Consider the following 20,364-nt stretch of genomic DNA (forward strand, 5'->3'; position numbering starts at 1 on the left):
TAGCAAAAACAGAAATGCAGTTGGTGCTCCTCCATGACCGAAGCGCAAATAATGGCACCCCTCCAGGATTTGCAGGGGGCGCCTGCCATTGTCCATTAGAACTGCCGCAAAAAGGCTGTGCCGCTATATACATGCTTACAATCTATATGGATATATTTTAATATTACAAACTTCTGGGATTGGAGACCACGCTCTGCAGCCATCTAACAGCAGAAGAAGTCAGAGACTGGTGGGATCACAGTTTCCTTACATGACCTAGGATGTCACACACAGACCAGTGTATTACTATAGGATCTGGGGTAACATTATTGATAGAACCAAGGTCAGGGGACTCAAATGTGAAAATAAATTATGAGAACTGCAGGTAGTATAGGAATTTAGCATGATTATCCGCTTGATAAATGTCAGCAATTTTATCCATTCTAATATTGGACAATACTTTAAAATTTCACTGCCAAAGTTCTTCTCCCGTCCCTTCGCACTCACACTACACTCTATGCTCCCTGTCATTTTTGGTTGCTACTTGTATCTGGTGATCTTTGAAAGTAGAGGAGCATGTCACTGGCCATGATTCCCAGTGAGTGACGTGAGTAAGCCAAACTTCTCTGAGTTTTTCCCTCCATGTCCTGAGAAAATTGTGAAAAAATGGATGTAAATAGTGAATCGTAAAGCACAAGTTTAACGTGCATTTGCTACAATGCTTTGGATTCTGAAATGTCACCCATGATACATTCGATTGACTTAATGATGTGCTTAAGCCCGACCCTCCAAAGGGGCAGGCTCTATCCCTTTCAAAATTTCATCTCATATGTCAGAAATGAATCTCCACTATGCTTGGGCAAGATTTTTGTCATTGGTGTCCCCCGTATGTCGAACATTATTTCCAGCATACCAACACCAGCGCATTCCACAGCTTCCCCCATTATGTTAAGAATTAAATACAATATGCCAGTGCAAGCATTTCGCCATATATGCTTCCCATATACCATGAATGTCGAAATATCTCCTGGTCTTCTTTTTATTCCGTGCTGGCTTCTTCCACCCACTGGAAGGAAGCTGGCGATAGGCCTACATTGGGATAGAGGCTTGAGTTGCAACTGTCACCCGCTGGAGCAGTGAAGCACCACACTCTTAATAAAGATACCACCTCTTACCACTAACTTCAACACGAGGGCCACTGTTTCGCAGCCTATCATCTCTTAACCTTGATTGAGGCTGGCTTTTCTTAGCTATCTCCTTGTCTGTACACACAACACTTGGACTCTTCTCTCTATAGATAGGTCCTATATTCCACCACAAGGCAGTTACCCAATGTCTGCGACACAGAACTAATATTTCAACAAAATCAGAAAACCCATGTTTTTCACCAGAAACACATTTGAAGGTAGTACAATTGAGAAATTGTTAATATTGTTCCTCACAATAGGACCATATTATTTATTTCAGTACACTTGGTAATAAAATATCACCATTTTTCAATGTAAAACATGCAGAAACACAAGATGTGGTCCAGTGAACATTCTTCAAGCATGAGAAGTTAAGCACTATCTTACCGGGTCAAGGCTCTTGAATAGCAGGATGTCTTTGCAAGCCTCTTGCAATCTGTTTCTCTGGTCATCTGTTTTTGGATAAATTATCTGTAGAACACCAAGAAAAGACACAAGTAAATATGAGCTTGCTTATGTTGGTTAATATCATTACATTGCTCTGATAAAATCCTAAAGACCGAAGAATCCGACAGATTTATGTAAGTGACTTGAATTTCCCATATGACTTTTGAAATCCACAAAGACCATCTGTAAGAATGCCAGACTCAGTTTCCACATAGTGTATACTTTTGAGTGAAAGCCTGCTCCAGTGTGACTCGCAGGGATCGTTCAATTAAGTAATTTCTAGGTCTGGTGCTGGCCAAAATCTTTTTTCATTTTCCTAAATGTATGTGTATAATATACTTACTAATAGGTATTTTCATCCAGCCCTCTTCATGGGTTGGAAGCTGTTGCTCTGTTATGTTATTCACATTTTTCTTGCACCCACTACAGCATACTGCATGGGGCAATGGGCCAGCCCAATCCAGCCACTGGTTAACTTCACTGGCAGTGACGGCGTTCTTCCCTTTCACAAGGAGCACATCCATATACAATGTAGGTTCTTTAACTTTCATGGTCTACAATGACAATGTGCCCCTTTGGCACCTCCCTCCCAAAAAATGACTTCTAGAGATGCCACTAGTCATGGGGTTCAACGTTTCTAGCTAGAGGTCAGGGAATTGATCCATCTCGTACTGAAGCATAAAAAGACGGATAATTTTCTAGCAATCTCGGGAAAACTTTATTAGCTGAGGGCCTCTGAGGAAAAACAAACCGTGAATACCAAATATTGTAAGTAGTGTCTCATATCAAATCCTCAGACATGTGATTCCACTCATCAGATGAGATGGGGTAGACCATTTGACACACTCAGCTGACCTCTGAGATGGCTAGGAGGAACGTCTTTGTATCTTCCCCACATTACACACAGTATTATTAAATGGAAATAGGCTGGACGTGCTCAAATATGTCTTCCATCGCTTGTAATAATGCCTTGTGAGATTGTTAGTAAAAATATATTACAAAAACATAGGCTGACCTAGCAAAGACATTCTGTATGTTAGAAAAAACGTTATGTGACTATTATACACAGAAAATGACTGTGTGTGAATAATTGCCACCCTTACTGTCTCCCTCTATTTTTGTAATACTTGGACTAGTGTAATCACCTTCTAAAGGCCTGTCATGTATTTTCTTATTACAAGTGAGGATTGACACTAGAACTCACTTGTAATAAGACCAGTGGCCTGTAATAATGTATTAAAGGAGACTAAAGATGCAACAACCAATCGGCAGGCATACAACTCATTGGCCTCTTTCGCTCACAAATTGTAAATGAGATGGTAAGTAGGGCCGCTGCTAAGCATGTGTTCCTGCTTAAGTCAGCATTGTTTCATATAGAATTATGTTTTTAAAACAAACAAAAAATGAGGGCAACGTAATTGCCTTATTTGAGGAAACATGTGCTCCAGAACCGTAAATCACTACGGCCCTCTAGTGCCACACAGGGCTCATCAGAAAATTCCCTGCATGTCTGGTAAGTATAAACATAAGCCTGGGTGGAGTTTGCGGAGTTCTGCTACGCGGAACTGTGCAAAGTGCAAAAAAAGCCCCGCCAGGCTACGCGGAGGTCAGCAAGCAGAGGAATGCGTTAAATAAATGCAGTTTGCAGTGATTTTCAGTGCCAGGTGCTTTTCCGCACTGTGCAATCATCGCAAACGGCACCATGCACAGCTCAAGGGGGCGCTGCTTCCTTTCTGCTGCTTGAGTAGATTTTTACTCGAGCAGGAGATTTCTCAACACAAACGGACGGTTTCTCAATGCGAGCGGTCGCGAGCATACGCAACCACTCGCAATGAGAAATCTGACTGCCCGCGTTGAGAAATCTTGCCGGGGAGTTGATTTTCCATGCTCGCGCTCGCCAACTTGATGTTGACGATCGCGAACGAGGAAAAATCTCGCCGGGAGGTGGATTTTCCTCGCTGGCGCTCACCAACTTAACATTGATGAACTTGAGCGAGGGAAAAAACTCCCCTATGCAGAGCGGATTTTTTTGGAACTCCGCGAGCTCCGCATAACACGGAGTGCGGAAAACTCCGCAAGCTCCGCGTAACTCAGAGTGCGGATGGCTCCGCGTAACACGGAGTGCGGAAAACTCCGCAAACTCTGTGAGCTGAGCGGAGTTCACCGCCCAGACTTATATAAACATAGAGAGAGACTGGCAACTTTTTACCAGCAACAAAGAAGCTTGTATGTTTGTAGGCAATCACAAGCTCCGACCTGACCCTTTCCCAACCTGTAAATGGTTGGAGATTTACTCCAGCAAATGACTGCAAGTGAAGTAATAGAATGCGATCCCCATGGTACTGACCTTTGATTCCGTGTCATCCTCTTCTTCGTCGGGATTGTAGGCTTCAGCGCACACTGCAAATAAAGGATACAACAGTCAGGTACATGTAAAATATCAAATTAAACAGCATCACTTCTCAGACTTCTTACATACACCTTTACGCTGTCAATATGAAAATATCTATGCAAATTCATGAGCGATCTGTTTGTAAACAGTTTAGTGACTTTCATCTGCATATAATCTATAATATCACAGTGCAGCTAAAAAACATAAAAATGTATTTGAATGCATTGTTAGCACAATCCCCATCTCATGGTGACTCTCAACTAGGGACTCATATACACAAAGGGCTCACAGCATATGCATGTAAATCTCTCTGGCCCTCCGTGTGTACACCTCTACACCTCCTCGATTGAGATCGCCTTAATACTACTCAGTTGACGCAGCAGGCTGAGTGCTGGGAGGCGAAAGAGGCGGACTTTCAAAAACAAGCACTGGTAAAGCCAATAGGTCTGGGAATAATGTGCTATTGCATGCAGCGTAAGTACATTGAAATCAGATAATAAAATGAAAGATGACCTATATTGAAGGTTCTCTTGCCTTTGAAAAGTCCTGCTTTTGTTTCTATAATGTTTAATGCAGATTTTCTAGGTCAAATTCTGGTCAGACAGCAAGGCGCCTTCATTTCAGTTCTTCTTTAGATTCTATGACAGAAATAAAGGAAGGACTTTGTTGAAGGCTCCTGTGCCATCTGACATTCATTTCACGTAGAATCAAAAGACAACTGTACGGACAATAAGGAAGACTTCAATATAGAAAGTCCTTTGTTAGGTTGAGCCTAAAGCCAGCGCACATGCAATGCGAGACTTGTTGTGGTGGAGTAGCAAATAGAAGCCCCACCCACTCTCTGCCCATATTTGCCATTGGCTTGTGTCACTGTCTGTCCTAAATGCTGGCTTCTGATTCGTAAATAGGCTTGTTAGTCCCTCCTTAGTATCGCCTCCTCTTCATTTGTCACCTCCCATGGAAACTGGCCCCTTTACTACTGTTGTTACACGATAAGTGATATTTTAGACTGTGAGCACTATTTTCTTTAATGAGGTTATCCTCCTTAGGCATGACATGCTTTAGTGCCTCCTTTATCCCACCTCCCTGCCCGCCCTCCTTCCCGTTGTCCGCGTCTTCTCACCCCACACCCCTCCGTCCTCCCTCCCGTTGTCCGTGCCTTCAAAATCCGCCCGCCCTCCCTCCCTCTTGTTGTCCATGCCTTCTCCCCATCTTCCGCCCTCCCACCCATTGTCCGTGATGCCAACTATTTACAATGCAATAGGTCTGGTGTAATGCGAGACCTATTGCATTGTAATTGCTTGTTTTTAAGTCTGTCAGCCATGGGAAACTGGTGGCAGGTACAAGGGAACTGGGAAAGAAGGAGGTTCATTTGGGGGGATGAGGAGCACACAGGGGAAGCTGGAAGCGCGGGGAGGGGGAGGAGGTGGAACGAGAGGAGGAGTGAGGAAACGAGGAGTACACTGGAAAACAGAAGAAAGGAACAACAGGGTTTGGTGGGTGGAGGAACAAGAAGCACATAGAAGAAAAAAGTATGCTCAGGAAAGAGGAACAATGAGCTGGTCACAAGGGAAGAAGCCAGAAGTGGGGAGAGAAGCCAGTAGTTGTAAAGTAGTTCCTAATGCAGTTCAATAAAAACACTATAACACCCCATAACATTCAATGAACGGCAATAGCATCAGGCGAGAGACAATTTCTCCTCTGGGCTGAGCCAAGATGTGATTGACAAAATTTCAAGCAAATGGATGAACGAGGATGATTAGAAAAAGCCAAAGGTTGAAGGGTATGGACCCAAAGCTCACTTTAAGTATATGGTAAATAAAAGGCCGGTAGAAGACTGAGAGATCCAGAGTTCCAGAGTAACTGCAAACAGAACCTATCCTGTCCTACAACTTAAGCAGGCGGCCTACAGGGCCCTCGTCACGGAGGCGGCCAGAGGCCTCTGTAGAGAGCAACAGGGGCGACTGTATGATGTGGGTGACAAGGCTGGTAAACTGCTTGCGTGGTTGGATAAAAAGGAGAGAGCGAGTCGTGTGGTCCCGCTGATTGAGAGGATGGATGGTGTGCGTGTCACCGAGCCAGAAGACATTGTCTCTTGTTTCGCGGATTATTTCCGCGAGGTGTATTCCCCGGTTTCTCCCTGCTCGGAGGAGGATTCCCATGCCCTGCTTAGGGATATCGCGCTGCCTTCCCTTTCGGTGGAGGACAGGGTGTCGTTAGATGCCGCTCCTACCTCTGACGAAATTGCCCTCGCCATACGCTCGGTCGCATCCGGCAAGGCCATGGGCCCGAACGGCATCCCTATCGAGTTGTATAAGCTGCGACTGGATGTACTGGCACCCCACCTCCGCGCGATGTTTCTGGCGGCCCACTCGCTGGGCTCCCTCCCGCAGGACCAGCGTCTGGCTACAATCGTGGTGATCCACAAGGAAGGGAGACCCCGAGACCGGGTTACATCCTATCGGCCTATCTCGCTCTTGAATGCGGAGCCCAAAATCCTCGCCAAGGTGCTAGCCAACCGGCTGGTCGGCGTGGTGGGCGATCTGGTCCACCAAGACCAGTCCGGCTTTATTCCCCATCGCAACACGGCCCTTAATCTGCGGCGCTTGCACGGGGTGCTCGCGCGTGTCCCGTTTGTGCAGGAGCCGGCCATATTGGCGTCCTTAGACGCCACCATGGCGTTTGACACGCTCGAGTGGCCATACATCTGGGCGATGCTGGCGAAGTTTGGATTTGGCCCGGGGTTCATCAGCTGGGTCAAATTGTTGTATTCGGGCCCATTGGCGCAGGTGGTGGTGAATGGAAGAGTATCGGTCCCATTCGAGCTGGGACGGGGCACGCGACAGGGCTGCCCCTTGTCGCCGCTCCTGTTCGCGCTGGCCTTGGAACCCCTGGCGGAGTGGCTGCGGTGGCACCCTTCCATCCGTGGTCTCCGTTGGACCCCCGAGTATGAGGACCGCGTGTCCCTATACGCTGACGATATCCTTTTGTACCTAGCCTCCCCGCGTAAATCACTGATTGTCCTGGTTGATGTTTTGCGCTCATTCGGCCGCAACTCAGGCCTTGTCATCAACTGGGCTAAATCATGTGTGTATGTGCTTTCCGGGGAGGCTCCCGTCCTCCCGCGGGACTGCCCGATCCAGATTGCCTCTCAGGGGTTTCGGTACCTGGGTGTTTATATTACTCTGGACCCGGAGGCCCGCTACGAGCGGAATTTGCTTCCCCCCCTCCAGCGCTTGAAGGAGGACGTCGCGCGCTGGCGGCGCCTGCCGCTTTCGCCGCTCGGCCGGGCGGCATTGTTTAAGATGATGTCGTTGCCACGCTTCCTGTACGCTCTCCAGAACACTATGGATTTAGTCCCGGCGCGCTACTTCCGTGAGGTGGAGAGTCTACAGCGCCGCCTGTTCTGGGACGGGAGGCCGCGTATTGCCCTGGCGAAGTTGACGCTCCCATGGTACGACGGGGGGATTGCCCTCCCGGATATTAAACGGTATTACTGGGCCTCCCAGCTAGCTGCAATTAATCATGGCCTTTACGGGCCCGCCTTAAACCCGGCATTTGAAATGGACAAGATGCTCCTGCCTGGTGGCGACTATAATCGAGCGCTCTACTCTGGCGCGCCCGACCCCCGCCTGACGGGACCTACGCGTGTCATGGTGCGAGTATGGCACGCGGCTAATGCAGCTATGGGGTGGAAGGACCGTTTGACCCGGGCATCACCGTTGTACGCGTCTGAGAGATTGGGCTCCCTGTGGACCTCGAAGGGCTTCGAGAAGTGGGACACGATAGGCATCAGTAAAGTGGGGGATCTCTGGACGAGGGGGGGCTTTAAAACATTCGAGACGCTGCAGACGGAGTTTCAGCTGCAGGGCAGTGAATACTTTCGGTACTTGCAGGTCCGTCACGCACTGGGCTCCGTCTTCCCAGACGTCGCCTCCATCCCGGAGTCTTCCCCCCTGGAGGATAGAGTGCTGGATGGCCACGTTCCGGACAGCACGATCTCCCTTATTTACAAAAAATTGATTAATGACCGCTCGGGCTTGCTGACTGGCCTCCGCGAGGCTTGGGTTGCCGATGGGCTGGAGTTGGACGACGAGGACTGGATTTCCGCGGTGGCCTCTCCGAAGGAGGTGGCCATACCGGCTCGCCTTCGCTTCGTCCAGCTTAAGATACTCCACCGGGTTTACCTGACGGGGCCAAGGCTTCTGCGTATGGGCTATGCTGAGGATGGGTTGTGTAAGCGTGGATGTGGTGCTTTGGCGACTTTTTTGCATATTTTGTGGGAATGCCCGAAGGTGGAGCGATTCTGGCGTGGTGTGCATGAGGTCCTGCGAGTGGTTACGCATGTCGCGCTGCTTCCTGAAGCGAGGAGATGCCTGCTGAATGTGTGGGAACCAACTGACTACTCGGTTCCGCAGACGCGATGGGTGACTCTGGGATATATGATAGCTAAGCGTGACATTGCTCAACTGTGGGGATCCCAGAGGCCCCCGGCGGTGTCGGCCTGGAAAGAACACATGGATTGGTGCATGTTCCGAGAAAAGGTGGTGTATGTGGCGAGGGGTAAGCCTGGGGCATGGGTGAAAGTATGGGGCCCCTGGAACGCCTACCGCGGGGGTATCTGCGCGCCACCACTGCTGCCTGCTTCCTCACCAGCCCCGTCCCCTTAGTTGACTCCTTTCCTTAGCCCCGGGCACAGAGGTCCCCCAGTCCTCGATCTGTTCCCCTTCCCCTCTTTAGACTCCTGTGGATGGCTGGGGTCCCCCATTCGGGGAGCACGTGCTGTTACTTTCGATTGCGGGTTGCATTGCGGGTGTGGTTTTTCGTGTTGTTTGTATAAAATGAAACCGTATTGTGGGGTCAGAGTGATGTGGCCCACGACGTTGATACCTCCTGATTTTGCTTCTCTGCAACGCCAAGTGTTTTTGAACGTATGTCATATGCTCCTGTCATTCTAGCGGCCGGCCGGAAGGTTGTAGGCCCATACTTGTATATTCTTGAGATCGCAATAAACGGTTTCAATAAAAAAAAAAAAAAAAAAAAAAAAAAACAGAACCTATCCGTACTCTTACTTTCACCTTTCTTCCATTCTTAACGTTTGGAAGCATATTATCAATTGCTTAATTTGTAAAAGAAAAAACAGTATTTGCAGGGCTCTAAGTTTTATTTTGGAGCTCCCTACTGGTGTTGTTGGATTATTTTTCTCTTCCTCTATCTTTCTCCCGTTTGTGCTTCTTTCGCTCTTGCTTTTGGTCAAAGCCTGATGATGAAAAATAGTCCTGGTTCCCAAAAATGAGTCGTAGTGCCCACCTCCTGCAACCACTAGCAAACATAAAGGACTGTCTTTGTGTGCATCAAAGGATTATGACAAGGATGCACAGCCTCTTCGCGACTGGTCCAATTCCACACAGTCCCAGCAGTGGTCATGAGGGACCCTGCTTGTAAGCTACGTGAACCAGTGACTGCAAGTCAAAAAAACTGCATTTTATAGCAGCCTGTAAAGGACCCATGAAGTAGAAACCCCTCTGGAAGAGTGTGGAACACAGGGAGGTCACTTGGGATTGCAGAAAAAAGGTGAGACTTACATGGCAGTCATTCGTCTTTCCCAGTAAACTAGGTTCAGGGGAATAACATCTGGGCAATTCCTCAATTGTGAAGCAACACTATTAACAGAAGGCACATTCAAGCACACACAGATAATTGTAGAGATGTAAGAAGAGGGGACTGTCAACACCACAAACTCAAAGCTTTGAGATTGACATTTTATTAAAAGTGGCAACTATTTAGTCGGTTGGCAGGTAAATAGTGTATTTTCTTTGCAATTTACCTGGCCACTGGCTAAATCGGAGAGATTATTTACTGTTTGACCGGTGGCACAGCAGATGACAGAGTATCTTCATTATTTACCCAGCCATTGGCCAAATAATGGAGATTATGCTTTTTTGTCTAGCGGCCTGGCAAATAGCAAGGAAACTGAAGTATTTGCATGGCTGCTGGCTAAATAACAGATTATGTACTTTTTGGCCGGGAGCCATGCAAACAGCAAAGAAACTTTACTATTTACCTGACCTGTGGCTAATTAGCAGACATTAGGTACTTTTTGGACGGGGGTCGAGCAAGTAGCAAAGGAACTTCACTATTAACCCGGGCAAAGGCTAAATAGCAGTGGTGGCTCCTCCATTAGGGCAGAGGAGCATCGCCCCATTACTGAGAGCCAGCTGATGCAAACATAAAAAATAAAATGATGTTAAAACAATTTTATTATCATTTTATTTTTCCTCACAAAGCCGAGTCATGGGGGTGGGGCCATCCTTACGAAAGCAGCAAGCATGGATGAGTAGTGGTAGACACTGCAAGTGCACATGTCGGTTTAGCCGCTGTCTTAGGACAGCCAAACCGACATGCGCACTTAGATTTCTCCAACCATAGCTGTGTTGCACAGCTGGGTGGAGAACAGCAGACACAGGCTCCCAATCCCTGTGGGAGGGCAAAACCGGCCCACTGAGACCAATCCCGGCACTTCTCTCATGTTGAGTAATAGTATTAACAGCATGAGAGCTGCATCTGGATTGGTGTAGGAGAGTCTGGGAACCTGTGCACCTGCAGTAAAAGAGCAGAAGTACATCGAAGCGGTGAGGCGGCAGGTAAGTTACCTTTTTTTTTTTTTTTTTACTATCCCCAGCACAGCCTCACCACTTTTTGCTGACTGCAGCTGCCACTGCTAAATAGCAAACATGCACTAATAATCCTCCTTGTTTGCAAAGTAGTAAGAAACTTCACTCTGTACCTGGCTACTGGCAAAATAGACCAAATTATGTACAGTTCGTCCAGTGGCCAAGCAAATAGTAAATAAACATCAATATTTACCTGACTCCTGGTTAAATACCAGAAATGTGGTATTGTTCTGTGGGTGGCTGTGCAAATAGAAAAGAAACTTCAAAATGTAACTGGACAATCAGGGCCAGACTGGGAACCAAAACCAGCCCTGGCAAAGTGCAGGGCCTGGCCCCCGGGGCTTGGGGGTGCCGCCGAGCTCGTTGCCAGGGCCGGTTTTCAGCCGATTTTGTTACAGGGCGATTTTGCAGGTATGCGGCAAAAACGGCCCTGTAAGAAAACGGCCCCCAGGGGCCCAAAACCGGCCCCCATCCGTGTGGCGCACTGGGGGACTGCCCGGTGCCCGCCATAGCCAGTCCGGCCCTGTGGACAATGTCTAAATAGCTGTCATTATGTACTGTTTGCCCAGCATTCTTGCATATAGCAAAGAACCTTTGTTACTTACCCAGCCTCTGACTAAAAAACAGAAATGATGTATTTTTGACTAGCCGTCATGTAAATAGCAAAGAAGCTTCACTATTCACTCAGCTACTGCATAAATAAGAGACTGGGTATGCTATTTGGATGGCGGTCATGCAAATGGCAAAGAAATTTCACTCGTTAAGGACTGATGACTAAATAACAGACATTATGCACAATTACGCCGGTGGCTCTGCAAATAGCGAAGAATCTTCATTAGATACTTTGCCTCTGGCTAAATATCAGACAGTATTCATAATTTGGCCAGTGGCAGCACCAATAAGTAAAGAAACTTTACTATTTAACTGTTTGTTGTAAAAATCTGACATTACATATAATTATACCTATTACAGATATCAAATGACACTTAGCACCAGGTAGCACTGAAAACAAGGAGGGAACATAATTGGTGCGCATCTCTTTATGCACCTTTGTGCTAAAACTGGTTTAAATGCAATTTTTACAGTGACAACATTAACTCATATGTCTAAAGATCCCAATAGCCATCGAATATAATGTTTGAATGTATCCAAGTCAATTTGGAAGACAGGGTACAGAATACAACTCCATTGTACCAGGGGCCAAGACACAGGAATTTGGGAAGCCTATCATGTAGCTGTATCTTACTCCACAAATTCTCCAGCTTCTTAATGTTTATCTGAAGAGGTGGCTAATGAAGAAGGTGATAGCTAATAACTCTTCTAGAGTTGTGAACTCATATCAATTTGCCAGGGCCAGATATAGGATTACTATATGGTTTCATGTTATCAGAAAATCTCTTTTTCTGCTCAGAGTTTTCATATAACAAATCAGTGTATTCTGGAAATAGTAAATCTGGGTCAGTTAAGTCACCTGAAAACAATTAGTTTTGAAAGCAAAGGCCACAATTGGACTGGTTGTATCCTAGTGACATAGTACCATCTGATAAGCCTAGCCATATAGGATCCGGGATTTCTTTAAATAGAACTTGTTGCATAGACACCCTTCTGCAAGGCACCAACTCAGCGTCATTGAGAGGCTTCATTCATATCCCGTGACAGAAGGAAGAAAAACTATATAACTTTTAAAGAGATAAGATCTATGTACCTAGCCACTTGTCAGTCAAGTTATTGTTGGATTCCTTCATAGCAATGTTTGGCAAGTAAATATTATCTAGACTAAATTACTGCGTGGATGGTAATGACATTGTCATTCAAGTCTAATTCCTTTAAAAACAACATTGGGATGGCTGATCAAGGATATATCCTGCATAATCAGATTTCCAAATACCCACTGACAAGTTTCTGTCCCTCTGGCCCCCTCATTCACCCACAGACCACTGTGCTAGCATGTGACAACATCTGCTGTCACCCAGAGCTGTTATACACTTTGCAGGCTGTGATGTTTGAGCCCTTACTTATCATCACCATTTTAAGTGGGCTGAAAAAAGTGAGGGTCTCTAGGCATGGACAGCATAAGAAGCTTGACTGAGAACATTTTACAAGGGGTATATTCTAGTGTAAATGGTATCGATTTCCTGAATCTGGTGCTCCTCGTTCTAGTCCTTTCTAGCCCTGGTTTTCCTGGCCTGTTCCTTCCTTCCACTTCCTTGTATTGGTCCTTCCTAGTCCTGATGATCTGCTTGGTCTTGCTCAATGGGGCTCTTCTTGTCCTGGTCCTTTTGGATCTGCCACTCTAGTTCTCGTAGTTTGGTCATCCTGATCCTCCTGCCCCTGGTCTCTATCTTCTTGGTCCACCAGTTACTAATTTTACTGGTTCTGGCTCTTATTGTAGTATTTTCTTGGGACTAGTCATCTTGGTTTGGGTCCAGTTCCCTTGGCTCTCCTGGATCTGGTTGTCCTGGCCCCTCCTCATTCTCCTCACCTCTGCTTGCTACCTCAAGTCTTAGTTCTGCTGCTCCACTTGATGCTCGGCCCTGGCCCCCTTGGTTCTCATTACCCAGTCTTCCAATCCCGGTTCCTCGTCCCACTTATCCTGATCCTTCTAGTCCACCTGATCCTCTTCCCTCTGAGCCCTGGTCCTAATGCCCCTAGTTTACCTGATTTTGTTCTACATAGTCCTACCCATTGTCATCCACCTGGTCATGACACTCACTGCCCCAGTCCTCCAAGTCCTCCTGCCCCGTCATCCAGGTTCAGTGCTAACTCTTCCTCTTAGTCCTGGTCCTCGATGTTCTGGTCATCCTGTTCCTTCTTGTGGCTATCCTGATCCAAGCCACTTGTTTTGGCCCTCCTATCTATAGTCATCCTGATATTGGTGCCCTTATCCTGGTCCTCCATTTCCTCTTCACCCTGGTTCCAGTTGTTCTGGAATGCCAGGTCTTTAAGGTCCTAATACTCCTGGGCCTCTGTGCCTTGATCTTTCTGGTCATCCTGGTTGTGGTCCTACCAGTCCTCTTTGCACTGGTTCTCTTAGCTCCTGTCCTGTTAGTTCTGCTTCCCTGGACCTCTGATCCTCGAGGTCTTGTTCACCCAGTCTTATTTGCTTTGGTTCTGATCTTCCTAGTCTTGGTCTTCCAAATCCTGATCCTCACATGCATTGTTATACTCCTGATTTTGTGCCCACTGAACGTAATCATATTGCTCCTGGTCGTTCTCTTTCGGGTGTTATTATTACTACTTTTCTTTGTTGTGGCTCTCCTGGCCATCCTGTCCTTCCTGGCCCCATTACTGTCCTTTTGACCATGGTCTCCTTGCCCTGGTATGTCTGATCCTCCTCACCCTGTTCACCCATTTCCTGGTACCCCATCTCCTGGCCCTGCTGGTCCCCTTTGCCCACCTGGGCTCTTGTGTACTGATTCTCTTAAGCCTGTCCCTCTTAGTCATTGTCCTCCTAGTTAGGATTTTCCTGGTTCTTCTGGTCCTTTTCCTTGTCCTTGACTCCTTCTGGGACTACCCCAATGGGCCTGGCCTTCTCGGTCCTGGTTCTCTTTGGTTCCTCCCGAGCCTGGTCATATTGGTTCTGGTCCTCCAGGCCATCCAAGTCAAGTCCCCTTAGTCTTCCTTGCTCTTGCTGCCCTGGTCCTGCTGATCCTCCTCACACTGTTCCTGCTACCCCAGGACCTGCTCTTTGTAAACCAATTGACATTCAGAGACACCTATCGGTCCTCCTCCTTCTATCCCCAGCCCATCTCCACAATTACTTAATCCGGGTACAGACTCCACGACTGTCACTCATTTTTTTCTGCCTTCTAGATTTATTTTGTAGAAACAAACGTGTCACAAACAAAAATTAGGGCCCAGTAGAGACAGGATCCATCCCACATAAAACACTATTGATTATGTAAGAAACAAAACTACAATTCCTAAGATACACTGGGTGGGAAAGGGCTGCTCATTACATGGGTACACTAAGCACCTAAGCCTGAAACCCACTCTACTGGGTGAATAGTGTGAAAGCAGTGTTTACTCACCTGGCAGCTGAGTGAATAGACACGGACCCTAGTGAAAGGAGAACAAGCCTCTGCTCTGGCAGTAGGGTATAAGAACAGACCTTTTGGTGACTGATGTCAGTTGAAGGGGCCACCAGGTCTCCACGCAAACCAGGGGACAAGCTTTGGATGAGGCCTACATGGGCCACTCAAATTATGAACATTTCTGTACGGTTCCTTGTGGTGAAATTGTGCGAGTAGGGAGAAAAGAAGCTCACTGAGAAAATACTTTGTGTTGAAATATATTGGTGACCTCGAGGTCACAGGTGCAAATCACAGCAGGGTAAAATAAGTTCTTTATCTGTCCAAGTCAATACTTTTAGCATTATTATGTGCTATGCGTAGGCAAATATTAGATACCAAGAGCTATATTTAACAAGCATTTACAATGCAATAGGTCTCGCAACTACGAGTTTTGGAGCTATTGGCATTGTAAATGGCAATGCCTATATAAAAAATTAAAAGGCATTGTCATTTACAATATCAAAAGCAACACCTATTGTGTTGCAGAGCGCGGTGTCGGCATTAAATTCAAAAATACGAAAAACTGAGTGTGGTGTCCCTGAAGCGGGTGCAGTGCTCAGTATTGAAGTTCGAAATAAAAAAAAAAACAGAGCGCGGTGTCCCTGAAGCGGGCGCCACGCTCACCATGCAAATACGACAAAATAAAGCAGCTGCCATCGTCCCCATCAGTGTCAATAACAAAAATAGTGCTCACTCACTAGATAAAGCAGTCCCTGTAACGTGCCAAGTAAAAGGTCCCGTCCTTATGGGCGGTAACAAATGGCGACAAGGCTGTAACAAGGAGGGACTAACAAGCCTCATAATGAATAGGAAGCCAGCATTTACCAAGGACAATGACATCAGGCAATGAAAAATATGGGAGGAGAGTGGACGAAGCTTCCACAGCATACTGTACTACAGCATGCCTCGCAGAGCGAGAAGCGCATGCGCGCTGCCGCTATGCTCGACCTAATAAAGCAAAAGCTCATATTAAAGTGAAGGAAGATACACTAAAAATGTCCAGCATGTGAAGCACAAGTGAGTCCCGGAAGCAGAAGTTCAATCACTGGGTAAATGGTTAGATAAATGGTGTGTACCTGACGCCACATGAAATGTTTACACTAAAACTGTTTCGGTTTTTATGTTTCAGTGGGAAATTGTAGCTAAAGGGCACAAAGATGAATCATCATTTTAACGTTCATGGTGACTCAGATTGTAAGCAGACATTACACTTGACTTCCACTCTATCATAACAACATTAATATTAATAATAACATAATAAACATATTTTCTGTGGAGCACATATTGCCACAGGCGAGACACCGTAGCCTAGTACAAATATAACGTGATACTATCGTATTGCTATATTACTTAAATAAATTGTGCCAGCTTTTCTAAAGTATGTTACAATGAAACCTATACAAAGGTGGGGGTTTTATTGATGCGATTAATGGCGTGCCACATTATGTTTCTAAAAGTAGCTTTTTCAGCACTCTGCAGCTAGAATGAATACACGAGATTCACTCAGCAGAGTTAAAGCTCAGCACAAACTTTTAATTTTATGAGGTTTCAACTGCATGACTTCCTTTTTCCCAAAACACACCAGAACATGTTCGCTTCGGATGACAGTATCTGTTTTCGATCACCCATTCAGTGAGCTTGGCTCTTTGACCTTCCCAGGCTCCTAGAATTGGGGTCTGGGAGGAGAGATGTAATGGAACAGGTTTACTCATTCATATACTGCATCACCTAATGCTTCGTTAAGCAGGATGCACCAGAGAGGAGAGTGGCCTAAACGGCTAGGGCGCTCGACCTCGGACCTGGGTTCGAGCCTCGGTAATGACGCTGAACATCCTGTGATTCTGGGCAAATCACTTAATCTCCCCTAGCCTTAACAAAATGAACGTGTGTCCTCGTGTAATGTAACTGGTGCTATGTAAAGTGCTCTGATACCTAATTGGATTCGGGTCAAGTTTGCGCTATATAAAATTCTGAAGAAAAAAAAATACTTTGAGACTCGAGTGAACTTTCAAAAATAGTATTTTGTATACATACTTGTCACAGGATTTAGCTATTAAACATATTCAGTTAAGGATAATCCACCCCACTATTGCCCTGAAGCAATAGCTGGGTAAATCAAGTTGGACACATTTCTCCAGAGGTCTGTAAAGAGGCTGACAGTGTTTGCTCCAATTCAGGTTTCAAAAGATTTTTGCCAAAATAGAGTAAACGGATTGTCAAACCAATGGTGATGTATTATTTAAAAATCATTTTATTGAATCATAAAGATTTTAATAAAGAACTGCTGGTCTATAAAAAACATATAAGAAAATATTGTGCAGCATTTGTGCTGCCCCTGTGACAAAACGTGGAACAAACTGTTTCTGCATCCAACAGAGTTTCCTCTTTCAACCTTATGCAACGGAGTAAAGTTATTTTCTGTGTCTTTTATGAAACAAGCATAGCATACATTGTGTTACATCAGTCTGTGTCATGTTTTCCCTGTTGCAGACAGTGTTTCCTCTATTGGCTACTACACAGGAAGAACAAATTGTCTAAATGCATTTGCTCTGTCTTTTTAGCTCCAGAGCAATAGAATGAATACAGGTAGAGGTGAAGCATCAAGCAATGGTCAGCTGGGAATCAAATGTCACCTACATAAAATAAAGTCTAGGTACAATAGAACCAGTAAACACTATTTATTTTCTATATGAGAGGGCATTTGCGATATTTGTCAAAAGTGCAACTGCCCCAAAATGTATAACAAAAGACCATTTCTAGAGTGTGAAACCCAGACTACTCAAGATCAGGCACAGCTCTAGAAAGTATATCTCAGAGATTCCTGCACAAATTTACAGTGGTTGGGAGGATTTTGGTGGAAGAATAGCCTCATCGAGCTATGATGTGTATTTTACTGCCAGAGACGTGCCCTAAATGCTGGGTTTTTGTATGCTCGCATTGTATATATATCATGATCAGCTTCATTTTTCTAGAACTAAAACTCAACACAAAGTCTGTGGATTCTTCTAGTACAGTGCTTCCCACACTGTGGGTCGTAACCCATCCGATTTTTGATGGGATGCCAAAGTCAAGGCAATTAATAAAGATGCCTCTAAATTCTGTATTTATCGTGTCGCATTTGCTGCTCTTCAAAGACAGAGGTCAAATGTCAAGCGCTTGCGCTTCAGAAATGTATTGTTTTTAATATAAACTTAAAAGGGACTTACATCCCTCCTCTCTTCCTGGCTTCTCATTGGTTCCTGTGTGCGCCTCTTACCTTTCCTCCATTTTTATTGGCTATAGCATATTTTCCTGCATTTACCAATGCTTGTTCCAGCAGCCGAATTACTGTTAACATCCACTTTGGTGGAACTATATTTTCATAAAGTTTTGCCTTTTAGTATGGCAACATATTTATATAACAATTTATCATCCAGAGAGATACAGGGCCATATGTAGGTAATTTCTATTTACCGATTCCTAAATACCGAATTTTACCGATTCGGTATTTAAGAATCGGTAAATAGAATGTAGGTAAAAAATCGGTAAATTTTACCGATTCGGTAATATTCGTTATTACAGATTCGGTATTTACCGAATGGGTAATAAGGCATACCTTCCCAGTCATTCCTATGGGCCTGGAGGCCCATAGGAATGAATGGGAAGCCATTCACTATTACCGATTCGGTAAATACCGAATCAGTAATAGGGGGAGCATATTCAAGGGTGGCAGGGTGTCGCATTGACACCCTGTTGCACCCCTAATTCGTGCATGTGTGCACAGGTGGCGCACATACATGCCCTAAGGGCATGTATGTCTGCCACATGGCACTTTTAAAAAAGCACAACATTGCTTTTGAAAAGGTATTCGGTATTTACCATCAACTTGTAGTTGGTGGTAAATAACGAATCCTTTAACCCAAAATGCACTCACTTGAGTGCTCCCTACATAGGATTTAAGGATTCTGTAATTTACCGATTCGGTATTTTACCGATTTCTTAAAATACCGATTCGGTAAATTACCGAATCCTTAAAACCTGCCTCCTGCATTAGAAAGGGCTAAATACCAGTCGGTAACGGGAAAATTACCGATTTTTGGCCGTTACCGACCGGTATTTAGCTATCTACATATGGCCCTAAGTGATTTGCATAGAATCACAGGATGTTGAGCAGCGCTGCCGAGACTCGAACCAGGATCCCCAGCTCCCGAGTCAGCAGCTCTGGCCGTTGCACCACATCCTCTCCTCTCCCGTGTTATCTGTCAGGTCACTCTTTCCTTCTTCTGGACGATAAAAACAGCTCTTTATTCATTACATCGGCGAAACTGATGCATTACCATTGCTTGTTTTTTAACACAGAGAATGGTGTTTACAAACGCCTCTCACTTTGCAGTCGGTGAAAGAAAAAATATAGTGAATTATGTAACAATCCTGCTGGGGTACATGAAGTGTGAAAGGAAAGCTGGAGGATGTCATTTTTTCCTAACACACAACAAAATGTTAATACCTGTAAATGAACTGTACACATTCAGCAGAAATGAAGCACTTTTCTTTTTGCAATTCTGAAGTGTGATGGATACACATATTTTAGTAGGATCAGAACAATTCAAGACACTTGGGGATGTACAAATAATACAAATTTCACTGAAACCCCATTTCCATACATTATCATTTGTGTGCAATATAGTTTTATCTATAAAGCAGTATGTCTGCCTGTGCAAATATAGCAACCATTGTAATGGAAAGTGTGCTTTCTGCAAATAACAATGTGCTACCATGCGACGCTCTATTACATACAAAAAAATTCGCCTGCCTCAAGTCTATTCAAGCTATGTTGGTCGCGAAAGTTTGTCATACTAAAAAGTGGAATTTGGTTTTAAAACTTTGGAAAGCAACTGTTCTAGAAAATAGTTGTAATGGCACTGACAATCTGCCAATAAACTTTCAAGCATGCCTCTCCTTTCTTCTCCTATACTCTGTGACAATTATTCTGTTTTCAACCCTACCCCCTAATTTACTTCCTCTTTGTTCTTCTACTTTACCTAAATTTTCCCCTTTCCCATGAAAATTCTGTTTTATTCTGCAACACGTGATAATTCGCTCATTTCATTAGGCATGACATAAGCCAAGACCTTTTGATTTTCCTAAGTGATATGTATAATATACTCAATTATAGGGGCTTTCATCAGCCCTCCTCATCCATTGGTTTGTTATTGCGTCGTTCATATTTTTCTTCCACTCACTATAACACACAGCATGAGACACTGGGTGAGCTCAGTTAAGCAAATCACTGACTTCATTGTGAGTGACTGCATTCTGCCCTTTCACAAGGAATACATTCACAGACAAAATAATTCCTTTCAGTGCCACTGACAACTATGGCAATGTGTGCTTTTTCAGACCAAAAACAATTTTGCCTTTAGCCAATATTTTTTTAGGTTGAGCCTGGGCAGTGCATGTGCTGCTCTGTGAGGCATGCTGTATTCAGGTATAGACTTGAAGCTCCTCCCATGTTCCGCCCATCTTTTGAATTGGCTCCTGTTACTGTCCACGCTAAATGGTTGTTTTTTAATTCATAAATATGCTTAGTAGTCCCTCCTCAGTACCACATTGTCTGCATTTGTAACCTCCCA

At 45.1% G+C, this 20,364-nt stretch overlaps 1 protein-coding gene across 2 annotated transcripts in view; it reads right to left on the bottom strand.

Annotated features, from left to right (window-relative positions):
- PRKAR2B (protein kinase cAMP-dependent type II regulatory subunit beta) overlaps positions 1–20,364 on the bottom strand; it is a 343,470-nt gene that overhangs the window by 135,340 nt on the left and 187,766 nt on the right. For both annotated transcript variants that reach the window (XM_085654132.1, XM_085654133.1), the window contains exons 3-4: positions 3,961–4,013; positions 1,554–1,637 (exon numbers count right to left, since the gene is read on the bottom strand). In XM_085654132.1, the coding sequence (XP_085510258.1) occupies positions 1,554–1,637; positions 3,961–4,013 (137 nt within the window). The remainder of the gene's footprint in view (positions 1–1,553; positions 1,638–3,960; positions 4,014–20,364) is intronic.

Source organism: Triturus cristatus, chromosome 4_1 (assembly GCF_964204655.1).
Source record: "Triturus cristatus chromosome 4_1, aTriCri1.1, whole genome shotgun sequence".
Classification (NCBI taxonomy): Eukaryota; Metazoa; Chordata; class Amphibia; order Caudata; family Salamandridae; genus Triturus; species Triturus cristatus.